This window comes from Melospiza georgiana, chromosome 16 (genome assembly GCF_028018845.1).
Source record: "Melospiza georgiana isolate bMelGeo1 chromosome 16, bMelGeo1.pri, whole genome shotgun sequence".
Taxonomy (NCBI): domain Eukaryota; kingdom Metazoa; phylum Chordata; class Aves; order Passeriformes; family Passerellidae; genus Melospiza; species Melospiza georgiana.
In genome coordinates this window covers 13,674,768-13,690,309 of record NC_080445.1, presented here as the reverse complement: position 1 = coordinate 13,690,309, position 15,542 = coordinate 13,674,768, and the positions used below count along the sequence as shown (strand labels likewise).

Here is a 15,542-nt window from a genome sequence, read left to right as displayed (position 1 = left end):
CTGAGAAGCTTCAAGGACAAAATGCAAACAATGATTATCTGCTGCTGTGGAATGCAACAGGTGCATCTTTGATTAGTCCATGTTACTTGTTTCTAATTAATGGCTAATCACAGTCAGCTGGTTCAGACTTTCTGCGAGTCAGGAGCTTTTATCATTCCATTCTTTCTCCTTTGCTTTCTAGCCTTTTGATGAAATCCTTTCTTCTACTCTTTTAGTATAGTTTTAATATATATATATATATATATATATATAATAAAATAATAAATCAAGCCTTCTGAAATAAGTGTCCTGGGTTTAAAAATAGATTAAGTCACATAAAAATGTGTTTAAACAGACTTAAATATATTCTCTGGCACACAGATATTTGTTGATTTTATGGTATAGTCAGATCCTCGTCTCTTCCCTAGTCCTAAGACCCCTTTGAACACCACCACACCACCCCATCTAAGGGAAAGCTTTTCTGGAGCTGCAATTCAAAAAGCTCTTTTTGGCACCAAATTCCACTCAGGGATAGAAGTGTTTGCTTTTCTCCCAGTGGACACATGGTCAACAGGAATATCCTGGTCTCAAAGGGTGGTAAAAGGATGTACAGACCTTTCAACCTCTCAAAACTCCTGTTTATAGCAGCTATGCTTTCAATTTGGTAGAAGGGAGGACTCTGGTCCTCCTCTGGTCTGGTGCACACTTACTCACTCAGCTTATTGCAGGAGAATCAGTGTGTGCCAGCCAATCTCTGCAAATCCAGCCACCCACAGCCCAAGGTCCCAATTCCCACAAAGCATCCTCTCCTGCTGGAGGATCCTACAGGATTGCATCTCAGCTTTCCAGAGCTGTGCAATGATTCCGTGCTTGCTTTATCAATACAGCACCTTACAAGCACTGAGGTGCCATTTTTTTGCCTGCTCTGGGTGAATAAATGAATATTTATGGTAGTTCAAGGACATTCTTGATTCATTATGATGAGTTACTTTGTCCCTAAATTCCTGGGTTCTGGGATAAGAAGTTTGTGTAGTGAAGTATGAAGCTATCAGCTGCTGCATTCTCCCCCTCATTTTTATCCTTTCTGTATTATTTTTTTTAAGAGTAGAAAAAGTTAAATGACACAGCAGAGATAAAAATTTAATTTGTAGGAAAAATAGTTGGAAATTCAACAGCATAAAACTCTGCATTCAAATACTTCAATACTAACATGGGAGAAATATACACTCTATAAGACCAGAGACAAAATTAAATGTGAAGATGTGAGATAATTCATAGCAAAAGAACAAATGCAGCATCAGAAGCAGACACTGAGCTTGAAAACTTTAAAGGAGGATGAGAGACCACCCGAATTTATCCCAGGCCAGCCAGAAGATCAAAGAGAACACTAAAATGCTGCTTTGCCTCAAAACCTGACAAAAGTATGCAAATCACACTGGCTTTTCTGTCTCTGCCAGCTGGAAGGCAGGGATGAAAACCAGAGGCAGCAAGAACCCACTGATGGCACTGAGGAGCTGAAGACTTTTTCATGACACCCCAGTTGGGTTACAGAGGCCCCAGTTAAAGCACTGCTTGTTCTGTTTGCCAGCAGGGATGGGTCTTCCTGAGCCTGCCAGCAAATCTCAATCCCACTGACCCATGTGAGCTGGGAACAGCCCCAGGCAACCATTCCCTTCATCCTTGCAGCCACTGGAGAGGGCACAACATGAGGGAGGAGATGTCACCACCCTGATGGCATCTTTAGTGCCACTGGGACCTCCAGCCCTGCAAACCAAAGGCCTGTATCAAAAGAAAAAAATCAACAAAACCAATGTTCAGTCTGGAAATACTGGCAGAGGGGCCAAAACAGCATGTTTCACCTCTGTGTAGTGCAGAAACAGGCTCCAGATGTGCTCCAGCACGGGGGAAGATGTGGCAGAGCTGGTTCCTGCTCTGTTACTGCCTGAGGAGCTTCTCAGGACGGCTCCCTGCTCCCCTGCATAGCCCTGGGAAGCACTTCTGGCTAAGGGATCCTGTTTCCTGCACAAACCCCAATCCCATGACCACCACCACCACCCTTCCTCGTGAGGCCACAGCAGCAATTCCCCAGGAGGGAATTCTCTCCCTTGCCTGACAAGTCCCAGCCTGCTGGGTGATGTGTTCCCTCCCTCCTGCCACCTCAGATGCCAGCTCTGCACCCTGTGGTTGTTTATGGGTGGCACCACCAAGCCCTGCTCCGTTAGACATTAATGAGCCTCATAAGAGGCAGCTCAGGGCTCAGCACTCACAGTCCTGGCTCTCCCTGGTGCAGCCACCACACACAAGCACAACTGGGAAAGAATTACCCTTTGTCTCCCCAGCCTTTGAGGCAGGGCAGCACCCCAAGCCAAAGCCTCTCCTGAACCTGTGGTAGCAGTGGGTGCAAGGGCTGAAGTTTGCTAACCTGAGTGTCTGAGTCCTGTCACCACAAGGTGGTTCCCTGCAGGCCCAACAATGCTGTATCCAGGGAACTCAAAATAAGGTGATTCTGAGTCTTTTACAACTAATACCTCAGCATCTTTATCCACAGTGTCTCCAAGTCTGGAGGTGACTGAAGCTCAACCACAGAAATTACAATAACTGAACCCAATAATCTTTAGGATGAACTTGTTTTCTTCTCTCTGTTGCAGCTGCAAAACACACTGCCCTGTCCTTGGAGCTTCCCACTCAGCACAAGAGCTCACAGAGGGCCTCAGCAGCCTGTTTGAGGGTGCAAGATGCAGCCCCCTCTGCAAGGGTCTCCCTGAGCATTCCAGATCAGTGCAACTGAAATAAACCCCACTTCACCCCATGGATACCAGCTGCACACACCCTGTGCTGCCCTGGTGGGTACCTGTGAGGGTGACTCAGAGAGCTGGTGAGCAGGATGATGCTCTGAACATCATCATGGGTCTCACTTTATTCCTAGCTCAAAGGATGAGCTACACAGGCTTCCCCAAAACTAACAGTATAGCAGAATAATGAATGCAAATTCCTTGTGCTGAAACAATACAGATAACTGCTGAGGGCTCTCTCTGTGCCTCCCTAGACAGCAAACATGGATTGCACTGACCTGGTTCAAAAGACTTAAGACAACAAAGTGTTTGAAGCCTTTATCAAATGATGGGCCTGACTTCAGAAGGGAGACAGGGGAAATATGCTCCATCAAAGACCAGCCAGGCTGAGCCTGTACCCAGAGCAGGATCCTTCAGGGCTTCAGGATTTTCAACCTGCCCCCAGCTTCCCATGGGCATACAGAGTCCTGCCAAGGGCCTTGTAAATAAGCTGCTTATTGTTCTGAAATCAGAAGGGCTCCAAATGCCTTTGTTCCAAGTAAAGGGTGCAGCTCTGTCCAAGAGCTGGCTGGTTTTGAGGATCCAGCCCTTCAGTCTGGACCAGAATGAGGTCTCTGGACATTCTACATCAACAACTCAGAAAGGAAGTGCTTCATTTCAAAGTACTGTTTAGTTTAATGTTTTATTTAATTACCTATCTACTTTTATTCAGTGGCACTAGTCAGAAAGGTCTGTCCAGAACCACGTGGAGTTGGGGAGGCTGCGGAGGACAACAGACAGGAGGCTGAATGCCAGGTGGATTGGGAAAAATAGAAATTGCTTGACCTGGTTTAGATGGAGCAATCTTTCCTTGTGACAGCTCTGAAGAAGGATTTCTTGGGGTACTTATCACTAGAACATTGTCCTTGACACATGAAGTGTCTGAAGCTCTGGTACCTTTGTGAAAAAGCAGCCTGCTAAGAACATGTGAGACACACAAGCTCTCCAGCAGCTCCACTAGGCAGCTGCCCTCAAGTTTCCCCTTTTTTTCTTGGAGCTGATGGAGTGGGAATTCCATGGATTTTGCTTCCTGAGGCAGATGCAGCCCTTGGGTTTTGATGGATTTCACCTTCCTTGAGAAACACAGGTTTAAGGACCAAGCTGCACATCAGAACACACTGGCATCTGAAATGTGAAAAGGCTGAAAGGGAAGAATCTCACTGCAGTTTGCAGGTTCCCCTTGGGAAGCATCAGCCTCAACTGCTCTGAGATGAAACAGGAAGCTTTTCAACATTGCACTGGGTAGAGGTTCCTTAAGCAGCTCCAGGGATCTGTGGTTTGGGCTGAACTGTTTCTGACAGATGTGACTGGGCCAAAGAATTCTGTGCTGGTAAATTTCCCTCTTCTACAAGAGGTTTGATGCCTCCATGATGCCTGAGGGGCTGTTGTTAGATCACAAGTCAGTCTTGGAAATGAAAGGAAGATGACAGGCTAGAGAAGCCAAGAGAAAAGAACTTCTGAACCTCCATGTTTCTTAGATTAATGCATTCCTCTGTGACAAAAATTTTTAACGGATAAATGGTGTTTCCATACCAGAAACACTAGTGGCAGAGCTCACAGATAGCTGGATTTCAGCATCCAGTCTAGCAGCATTCAGGGATTAGCAAGGAGTCCTGCTGGGGGAAGGCATTTGAGGAAAATGGCATAAAACAGCCGATGGGAATTCCGAGCAGGTTCCCAACTCACAGGAGCAGAAAGCTCATTGAGCTGCAGTTATCCAGGCAGCACGAGACCAGGCTCCTCCTGTGCACTCCTCACTTGTACAGCACAGCACAGCGGTCACTCACAACCTTCTGCTCCACTCTGGAACATTGCAGAAGCCACCCTGCAGCACCCTTGATTGTGTGGCAGGACAGGAGAGCTCCCACCCCATGACCAAGCTACAGCACAACATCACAAAATGGAATCTTTTTGCAGTTAATAAACCAACCAAACACCAGCTCTTAATGCTTGAGGTTGGATTTTTCTGAATTTGCAGTGGAAAAGGAGAATCTCCCATCCTCTCCTGGGAATGGTGAATGCCAGAGCCAGGTACAGCTCTGCCTGCTCTGGGCTTTCTCCCTTTCTTTGGGAACTTGCTTGCTCTTTCCTTCCTTGGTGCTCCAAGTCTCTGCTCAAATCCAAGAGAGAGATGGAAAACCACATGAAAGCAACACTCACTCTCTGTGTAATGTGTTCCTGCCAGAGGCACAAACCAGAGGTCTCCCTGCTTGCTGGAGAGCCTCCCCCACTGCATTCCTGGGCAGAGCGCCACTTCACAGAACACAACTTTTCCAAACTTAGAGCGCTGGTGACTGGCTAAGTGTGGAAGATGTGAGCTGCTAAGTGTGGAAGATGCAGATCAGGGCCATCCACACACATCCTGCTGCTGAAGAGGGTGTTCCACATAGCTAACACACGCTGTCACTACTTGGATGCAGCAGAGCTGCTGGGACCAGCGGGCAGCCTCCTCTGAACATATAATCACTGCAGTTTATAGCTTCTGGACTTAACTACAAGTGCTGCTATTAAAAGCAATGTAAGTCCTTTCAGAATTTTGCATAATAGCCCCATAACTCATTTGTCAGGGAACGGGAAGGTCTGTAAAGGACTTCTGCAATGACTTTCGGAAGTAGGAGGTTCCCTGTTATCAGTAGGAAAACATGCTGTGCATTCTGCAGGCACTATCAGCATGGACTCTGGCTATGCTGCAGATAGGAGTCCATAAAGACCTTCACTCAAAGGTTGTGATTTCATCATTGCCACACGTTTGGAAGCAGCTAACCCCAGGTCCAGCCTGATTAGGCCACGGGCTGTGGGATAGCCCAACCACTGGCTTCAGAAAGCAACACTTGAAGAAACATTTGCATGGCTCCTTGCTAATTTGTGCTGTTTAATTCAAAGAGTGTGCAGTTAGAGCTGAATTTTAAAGAGTAACTTTATAACATTTCACACTGGTGTTGTCAAAACACATTGTCTAATTACCTTCTCCTTTCTTGGCTGATTGATAAGAGAGGGCAGAACAGTGCCTCTCTGAAGTCGATGCCAATTCTGTGTCAGTAATTGGCTGGCATGAGGTGCCAGAGTGTCTGAACTAAACTTTTATTCCCTGGAGAAAGACTAGAACTAACCCAACTTCTCAGTCCTCAGCTCCCATATAAATATGTGTCAAGATGCTTTTTTCCCTGGAACTTAAAATTACAGTGCAGAACCCAATGGCAACAGTGGATGTTTCACAAAAAAATCCCTGTGAAGAGTCTGTGTGTAATTTAGGAGGAATATGTAGTTCTAAAAGACTGTGTAGGTAAGGAGGATAATATAAAAATTTATAACCAGCAGGTGGGCAATTGAAACCTTGTTTTTTACCCCGTTTTTAAAGCTGGTTTCCAAAAGGGTCGATAAAATTTAATGCTAAGTAAAACTAATTAGCCTGCAAGGAACTGCTGCTGGAATGACACTTATTCAGTTCAACAAAAGAAATGTTTGGCAGATGGAAGTTCGTTAAAGTAGAGCTCACTATACATATTTAATGCTCCATACTCTGAGTTTATAACCTGCAGTTCATGGAGGCATTGCCAGTGCACACCATCAACAGAAAGCCACTATTATTTTTATCCAAAAGGTAAAGCCACTGACAAGCTTTGAAGTCAGAGAATATTCAGTCAGTAGTTCCCACTGTTGGGGAACAGCAACAACAATAACAACAAAAAATAAAGGCCAAGCTTTCAAACTTCAACTCTAACAAAGCCATGCTTACAGTAAAAACGGCATCAAGTGAAATAAAAAGGCACCCAGCCAGCCTTTTCAACAGCAACCACACTGTGAAAGCAACTGTGTGAAAAGAGAGGTGACTGAGCTAGGATGGCTATGAGCGTCTGCAGCCAGGGCTTTTATTGTCAACCCAGTGATCAAAGCACAGGAGACCCTCTTAAATCTAAGGAAAATAATCTAATTTAAAAGGCAAAACAAAGAGTGGTGGTTTTGGTGTGGATTTTTTTTCTTTTAAATCAGATTAAAACAAGGGTGTATTTCTGCTGGTATTGTGCTGCTTTGAGCAGGCAGGATGGGAACAGCTGCGTCAAGTTTGAAGACACTTCTGGAAAAAACAGACGGAGGCTTTTTCTCTCCCTATTTGATTTGTGCTGGAGTCCAGCTGTCCAAAGGGGAAAGAAGCACCTTTATTCCCTACTAGATATTAAATGTCACCTGTAACTTCTCAGAAAAAGAAAACAATAACAAGCAGAGCTGCAGATGGTGATGTAGAGCCCTAGCAGTTGTGCCCATCTTCCAAAGGCTGTTTGCTTACCTGGAGCAACCAAAGAGACAGTGTCAGAGAAATGAAATATTTAATCCTGCACTTTTTTTTTTCCTCCTGCCTTGTGTCCCCAGGTGAGCTTAGCTGAGTCCTTGGGAACAGGTTACAGCTCCTTTGGCTGCTCAGTGCAGAAATACTGCTGGGGACCATTGCACTTCTCCCCAGCTGACCTTGTCTGAGAGCTGTATCAGCCTCCATGTCCAACAGCCTCCTACACCTTCCACAAACACCTCCAGCTCACCTGAGGGCATGGAACTGCTTGCAGATAAATGCCAGCCAGTGCTTCCACTCTCACCCAGGAGAAACAATCAGCTACTGACTGAATGGTTAAGAAAAATTCTGTGTTTTGGCCAGCCTGGAAGGGTGAGTTTGGCAGAAGGCTCCAAACCTTTTCTTAGCACAATGTATGTCATCTTGAAGCACCCCCAAGCGAATACAGCACTAAGGGGGATTAAACTCAAGCACAAGCAGAGCAACTGTCTGCTAGAGATCTCACATATTTTGCATATTTACCCCTGGGAAGGAGATAGTGCTACTTACAGGAATGTGAGGTAGTGGCACGCGTCCATTTGCTTTGGCACTTTCTTGCATCTCTCTGCGATGCTGCTTTCGGAGTCTGTACGGTGGGACCCCATCTCTGCAGGAATAAAGCAACAACACATCCTGCTTTAGTGCCTTTCTCTGCCATGTTATGTTCATTCAAGCCTTGCTGACACAGAGTGGCCCCTAGGAAACCCCTTCATGTTTGCATGCCCAGAGTATGAGGGACCCATGCAGGGAAGGATGCTCTCACAGGTCCCTGAACCAAAAAAGCTCTGGCATGGGGGGCCAGGAGCACTTACACAGCATCCCCCAAGAGCAGAGTGAGGCAGGGCTCCTGCCACTGCTGCTCAAGGCAGAGGGCAGGGAGAAGGACTTGGACTGCATCCTGGTACCTTTTATAGTTGGTTGCTTTCTATAAAGAGCCTGTAATGTACACATTAAACCACAGGGCAGGCTAAGAGAGGGGGGAGAAGGAGAAGTGGGAGCTCAGTGAGCATCTACTCCAAGGGGAGCTCAAGCAGGGAACAAGGTATATATTTTTAAGAGAGCGTGACAGCTGCTCAAATGGCTTATCAAAGGAGGTATAGGCTCCACTGCTCCCAAGGCAATCTCTAGCTCTGTCTGAAATTATGGGCTTGATACTGGAGTTGCTGGAGGGAAGAATCAGCCCCCTCCCCAGAGGAGGCTGGATGAGGGTAGGAAGGGATGTCACGGGCAGTCACATCCAAGTGAACCAGCTCTGCTTGGTCTGGTGCCTGTGCTGAAAGAGGTGGTGACAGAGGTCTCTGCAGGGGAAGGAGACAGTGGTGGCCACAGTCCTTGGTACACAGGGGTCAGTGGATCAGAGGCACCAGGCTTTGCTAACCACCCCAAATGGCAAAGCACCACTGCCTAAGTGTGACTTCAGGCAAAGAAAGGAAATGCATTTTCTTTCTCACCACTGCCACCATCCTGTTCACACCCAGGGCCCAGGAGAAGAGGAGTGAGTGGAGCCCAGTTATGAAAGGACACAGACCCACCTCCTGGTGACCTTGTGTTATTTGGGGAAAATCAACTAATTCAAGAACAAATGCCAGCCTGGAGCTTGGCAATGTTGAGCTTTTTCATTTTACACATTTCCCTGACTCAGCAGAGGTAACTGCCTGGGAGAGCCATGCAATGCCACAGAGGTGGGGTAGAAATGAGTGGAGGGATTTGGTTTGTCCCAGCTACCACATAATTCCCAGGCACATCTTCTACCACCCTGCACCCCTCTGAGCTGTGAAAACGAGCCAGTCCTGACACATCTCACAACACAAGATGTTTGCACAGGCCAAATGTCCTTAACACCTATTGCCCACCCCAGCTGCTTCCCCAGAACATAAACCAGTTTCACCCACAGATTTTTGAAGTCAAGGTGCCATTTGGCAAGACAAACACAATTTACTGTGGTGTTTTGCCTGCAAACCCCCTGAGTTTCAAGCACCAGCCTGTGTGAGGATGGCCACCACCAGCTTTCATTCCCATTCCCATCATGCTGGCTGCCCCGCTGGCTCCCTGGAAATGCAGGTGCAGGCAGAACTGCCACCAACCTACATCAGAAGAACCTAATTTCATGCAATAACCCAGGCATTCAAAATGAAACACCATTAAAATAAAATAAAACAAACCCCATGATTAATGACAAGTGCTTTTTAGCAGGAAGACAAACGAGGGAACAGAAAATGAGCCAGGCTAATTACAGCTCTGGTGAGTGGCTGCAGGTAATGCAGGAGGAGGAGGAGGAAGAAGAGTGTGTTGGGAGCATCATCTCTGCTGTGCCTGCAATGACACGACCTGGGAACAGGACAACTTCCCCACGTTGCTGTGCAGGCATCATGACAGTGCTCATTAGGTGCCTTAATTTTCTTTAATGATGAGAATCACAACGGTTAAAGAGCTTCACCGCATTGTGACGCGGCCTTTTCTAGACTGGATGGTAACAAAACAACTGCAAGTTTTCAGAGGGAAAAATAAAAAACCTGGGGGATTATTTTAGCCATTGCTTGTCGGCATCAATAGTCAACATTTCAGCTTAACCAGTGCACAAAACCCGGGTGCCAGAACACAACTCGCACACTAAAGCCACACGGCCATTCGCAGGGAACGCGGCATTATGTTAGAAAGTGCAATTTTTCTTTCTTTCTCTCTCTCTCTCTTTTTTTTTTAATTCTCCCCAGCAGCAGTCCCAGCGGAAAGAGCGACTTTTGTTCCCAGCACAGTAGCGAAAGGCTGATAATGGCCTCTAATCTATCCGGCTTCAAACACATGTTCAGCCCCGCTGTGCTGCCTTTGATGTCATTTTAACTAGATTCCCCAATGCCACCTCTGAACTTGGAACATTCCTTCGTTCAATGTACTGTGCCAACTCAACCAGAGGAAGCAAATTCAAAGATAAGCACTTTAATTTTATCCCAACAAAACCTTATTCAATAGATGGGGGGAAAGCAAGGAAAACCAATACCATACTTTTGTTTTCCTTTTGTCAGGTAGCTTGCTTTGAGATATTTTCAATAGATAGAGAAATAATATATATATATATATGAAAAAAATTAAACTTTTTTTTACAGCACATCTACTTTTAAAATAAAACTTTTCCAAACTGTTTTTCCTTGTTTCATCACGTGATTTTCTTTAGCACCAGAAGGCTCAGTGCTAAAAGGCAACGAGGGAAGAAGAGTATTTCTGTTGCTTATTTAATGATAATGCAATGAATTTACTGTTGGGGAAATGTGGAGGCTTCCTCCCCTCTCCAATCTGACCTGCAAGAGCCTCTGGTGAGCAGTGGTTTGGCTGTGGCTCTGCACATTGGACTCTTCTGGCAAGAGGTGTCTTTGCTCCTCTAGACAGGCTTCAAACCCACTCATTATGCCTAACACATTGGAAATCATCATTTGGGATCTTTTAAATTAAAAAGCTGCTAAACTTGTTTAAATATAGGAAAACTTGGGGTAATTATGGATCACTAGCCTTAGGAAAGACAGGAAACAAATACAAAGCCAAACTGGTATTTTCTATCAATTACTCTTATCAAAGCACCTCTGTCACAAGAGACTTTTCTCACATAAAGAAGCATCATAGGAAAATCACCAGGCATTGTGATTAAAGGCCAGTCACCCAAGGAATAGCATTTAATCTGCAAGACTTTTTGAAGGAATAACCACTGTCCTAAACCCCTTTGTTCGGGGGGATTGGCCATCCCTACTCTGGAGCAGGTTTGACAGGAATTGGGGAAGAAGGAGCATCCCTCTGGCCAAGCCCACAGGCACCAAGGGCTTCCCAAGTGCCTGGGGGAAGGCAAAGCTGTCTCCCAACTAAGATAAGCCAGGACACCTGATAAGACCACGAGGAAGGAGTATTGTTCAGCTGGAGCACAACACTGAAGAGGAGACATTATCTCCTGTTTGCCATGTAAGCTCTTGAAGAAATCAAGATAGATATGGACCTAAATTGTTTCTGCATCTGAATTGGAACATCACATGGAGATTTAATGGTTTCAGCTGCTGCCTTCCTACCTACAGTTGCCTTAACTTGCCTCAAGCATCTCTGTTGTGACAACCCCTCCCACCCACAGACTCACCTCCTCCACTTGGGAAGATGCTATCCTCAAGAAGGGTTATCTGAGACAGCAAGAGCAGTTTAGGACTGTGCTGGAAATGCTGCTGCAAGTCTGGGGCAGGCTCTGAGCAGCCCACGGGGCAGGCAGAGCCCCAAATCCCTGACTTACCAGTGACCCTGCAGGGAACATGAGCGGTGAGTGACTCGACCCCACCTGTGGCCAGGCCAGTGCTCACCAGAGCCTCTCACCGTGTCCTCCCCAGACCTTGCCTCACACAAACCAGCTAAAACAACACAGCTGCCCTGCTGATTATAAAAACAGGTTTCAGCAGAGAGGACCAGAGCTGTTTTGCCTACAAGGGCAGAGGAATTCCTATGACACAGGAAGACTGAAAAATAATCAGCGGAGCGCAGGCATTTAAGAGCAATGTTTTTTAAGCCACTCAAAGAGCAAATTACTCAAACAACAGGGACTGATAACATACTCGTTATATAAATTCAACCCATTACAATAATATTTAACAGTGCTTGGAAAGACATCCTGTTGAAAGCTGGCCTTTTAGGTAAGTGTGCTTGTAACATCACAGTTTTACAATCTGTTTGCTGAGCTGGCTGCTCCCAAAAAATTGCCCCAGCTCAGGAGCTGGGACAGGCAGAGCATCACTCAGGTCTTTGCTAGAGGCTTTGCATGCAGCCACTTCCAAACCCCATATTGCTGGGATCAATCCAACATCAAAGCTTGGAAGGGAACTGGCACAGCAAATGCTCTGTGCCTGCTTTCTCCACTGGCCTGAGCTGGCCAGCACTGAAGACCTCCTGGTTTATTAGCATTCCTCAGTTAGACAGTGTTTGCATCCCAATTGTCCAGACAGATTTTCCTCTGATGGAGGGTCTGAGCCTTGGATCACACCTCATTCATGTGCTGCCTCGGAGCAGAAGCCAGATTTCTTCATTATTGAGCCTGACTGCTGTGTGTAAACAGCACACAGAGGGAAGAACCTCGCTCATCAGCAAACGAGGCTTTTATTGCCATTTTCCTCAGAGAAGGCCTAAATTCAAAGCACTGAGACATGTAAGTCTTGTCAAACAGCAGGAGTCCCTTCTTTAACTTCATCTGGTTGTTCTTCATTTTTGCTGCCTTGAGCAATTCTGCAAAAATTCCTTTGAAACTCAGGAGGAAGATAGGTTCAGCAGTGCCATGTAAAATCTGAGTAAAATCTGGTGCTGGAGTTTTAAATCATGTAATGAAGAGCAAGTGCTGAAAACAGCCAGAATCTGTGTAAGCCAAAGGTCAAGGCTGTACATCCAGAATCCTAATTCTGGATTCTGCACGGATCCAGTTTGAGAGGCATAGAAAGAATGGATCACTTTTATGAAGTTCAAAACTTAGTTAAAATAAACCACTAGGATTGGGTTAGTTATTAGCAGAAGGCAGTGCACATATTGGTGGTAATTAAAGTCCTAAAGGCAGCCTATGGTGAGCATAGGAGCGATAAAATGCCTAAAGGAAAAAGAAGCATAGGATGGCCAGTAAGAAATTATTCTGCCTGTGAAGAAAACAAACTGTGGCTAGTGAAATAAAAATTAGGAGGGTGAAGAACTCTGGCATAAATGATCACAACTTATCACAGGTATAACCATCAGTGCAGCCCCATGAGCCTGCTGGACCAGTGGGAGAGGAAGTGCTAAAAGCTAATTAATTTTGAAGAGTTCTTACATCTGTCTCTCCTGATAACAAGAAGTTACACGACTCCTGCTAGCTTCAGAGCACTCCTCCATATAAATTGATGCATATGAAGAATTGCAGAAGGATGTGGCAGAGCAGCTGGATCTGTATCAAATGGAGCCTTTAATTAGTGGTCGTCTACAGGGTTCTGTCCTGGGGGCATCCTCCACCTCCCAGGCCCCTTTGGCCAAGGTCTGCCTCATGCATAATGTTTGAGGAGCTGGTGTCAGGGTGCAGAATGAACTCACAGCTGCTCCTACATGGCCCTGAGACTCTGTGGAGCCAGAGAAGAGCAAGCTGTAGGCTCAGGCAGGGCGACCACCACAGACACAGAGACCCCCTGGCCACACTGCACACTCCCTGTGTCACTGTACGAACTCTGGGCAGGTGGGGAACTGTGGCAGCACCCATTAACAGCATCCATGGCACAGGCTGGAAAGTTTCTCCAACAAGGTCTGACAGCTGCTGACGCTCACAGTGACACTAAACGAGCCTCTTGGAGGACTCTGTGTTTACAGCACTGCCATTAATAAAATCTTCTCCTAATTCTGTAAAACCTGTCATCTCTCGCCTGAAGAATCAAAGGGTTTCTACTCTACAGAAAGACACTTTGCATTTGCACTACTAAAAACCAGACCAAACAGTGAATATTTTTCCCCAAATCCTTTTTTTTGTATCACAGAGATGCAGTCACAACAAAATCTCACAGCCCCTTTTTTCTTTCTTTGCAGACCATCTTTAAGGAAGGCATCTCCTGGGTGAGATACAGGGTGCTGTCATGAGAGACAGAAAGGGAAAACATTTGGCTGGGGCTCATCAGCACAAGTTGTGTTAAAGTGCAGTGGTCACCAGCCAAACTAGAACTGGTCAGTCACCAATCCTACTGCAGAGCAATCACAGACTGAGCTGTTACTCCACCTGCTGTGCTGTGCCCAGTTCTGAGCTCCTCAGGACAAGAGAGACACAGAGCTCCTGGAGTGAGTCCAGAGGAGGGCAATGAAGGGACTGGAGCATCTCTTATGCGGACAGGCTGAGGGAACTGGGCCTGTTTAGCCTCAAGAAGAGATGGCTGAGAAGGGAGCTCATCAATGGCCATCATCTGCAGGGAGGTTTCAGAGAATGGACCAGGCTCTGTGTTGTGGTACCCAGCAACATGACAAGAGGCAATGGACAGAAACTGAACATGAGGAAGAACTTCTTCACTCTGCAGTGACTGAGCACTGGAACAGATTGTCTAGACAGGCTGTGGAGACTCCCTCACTGGAGGTATTTCAAACCATCTGGACACAATTCTGTGAAATTTGCTCTAGGATGACCCTGCTTGAGCAGGGAGGTTGGACCAGATAACCCACTGTGGTCTCTTCCAACCTGACCCATTCTGTGATTCTGAGAATTTGGCAGCATAAAATCTCAAGAAAAATACCCAGGTAAGTAGAAGGCTCTGTCTAACATTCAGAACTTAATCTATCTCAAATCAGTTACTACAAAGTCATCCAATATTACTACTTCTTGCACCTGGCTTAAGAAACATCCCAGAACCTCTGACAGAACACCATTTAGATTGCTCAAAAGTATTTTATGTTGCAAACACTCACAAGACTGGCAAGGCTGAGTATCCTGCACAGTGACAAAGTTGTCACAGACATGTTTTAAGAAAAATCCTTTCCTTAGGATTTTTTCTCCTGAGAAGCTGAGAGGCCTCAGGAACAAAATGTCAACAATGATTATCTGCTGCTGTGGAATGCAACAGGTGCATCTGTGATTGGTCTGATGTGGTTGTTTCTAATTAATGGCCAATCACAGTCAGCTGGCTCAGACTCAAGCCTTCGTTATTCATTCTTTCTTTTTCTATTCTTAGCTAGCCTTCTGATGAAATCCTTCCTTCTATTCTTTTAGTATAGTTTTAATGTAATATATATCATAAAATAATAAATCAAGCCTTCTGAAACATGGAGTCAGATCCTCATCTCTTCTTCCCTCATCCTCAGACCCCTGTGAACACTGTCACACAAAGTAACTGAAAAGAGTGAGAACGACCTTGTCATGGTTGATTCTGACATTCCCCCCCCCCCCCCATCCCAAGCCTCTCTCCCAGCAGAGCCCAAGAGCAGCAGTGCTGAAGGCACATGTGGCTGTCCCCAGGTGTCACTTACACGCTGCTGTCAGTCAGGGACATGGTGTCGGCGTCGCTGGACATGCTCTGCTGCTCGCTGTCGTTGGCACTGGTGGCTGGTGCCAAAGCATAGCCCGTGTTGACATAGTAGGGGTTAACAGGCTCCCTCCACGAGCCATGCCTGTGAGAGAAAAATGAGTCAGGTTAGAAGGGCACAGCCTTGACCATGCTCTGCATCACCAGGCAGAAGGACTCTGCCTGGAGCCCCAGCCTCAGTGATGGGCTACAGAATAAGCTGTGCTCACACTAAGTTGCACTGACAGAACCATGAACAATTTGACTCATAACTGGAAAAAAAGGGAATTCATGGAGTAATGAAGATGACACTGTTAGAGATAAGGGAGGGAATGAGACTGTATGCAAGAAGTCCTGTTTCCATCAGGGTTTAGGGAGTCCATGGGCTAGCTGCTTAGCATTGTC

General features: G+C 46.1%; 1 protein-coding gene across 3 annotated transcripts in view; it reads right to left on the bottom strand.

Moving 5' to 3' along the window:
• AXIN1 (axin 1) overlaps positions 1–15,542 on the bottom strand; it is a 79,516-nt gene that overhangs the window by 17,242 nt on the left and 46,732 nt on the right. For all 3 annotated transcript variants that reach the window (XM_058035781.1, XM_058035780.1, XM_058035782.1), the window contains exons 3-4: positions 15,103–15,243; positions 7,645–7,741 (exon numbers count right to left, since the gene is read on the bottom strand). In XM_058035781.1, coding sequence (XP_057891764.1) covers positions 7,645–7,741; positions 15,103–15,243 — 238 coding nt within the window. The remainder of the gene's footprint in view (positions 1–7,644; positions 7,742–15,102; positions 15,244–15,542) is intronic.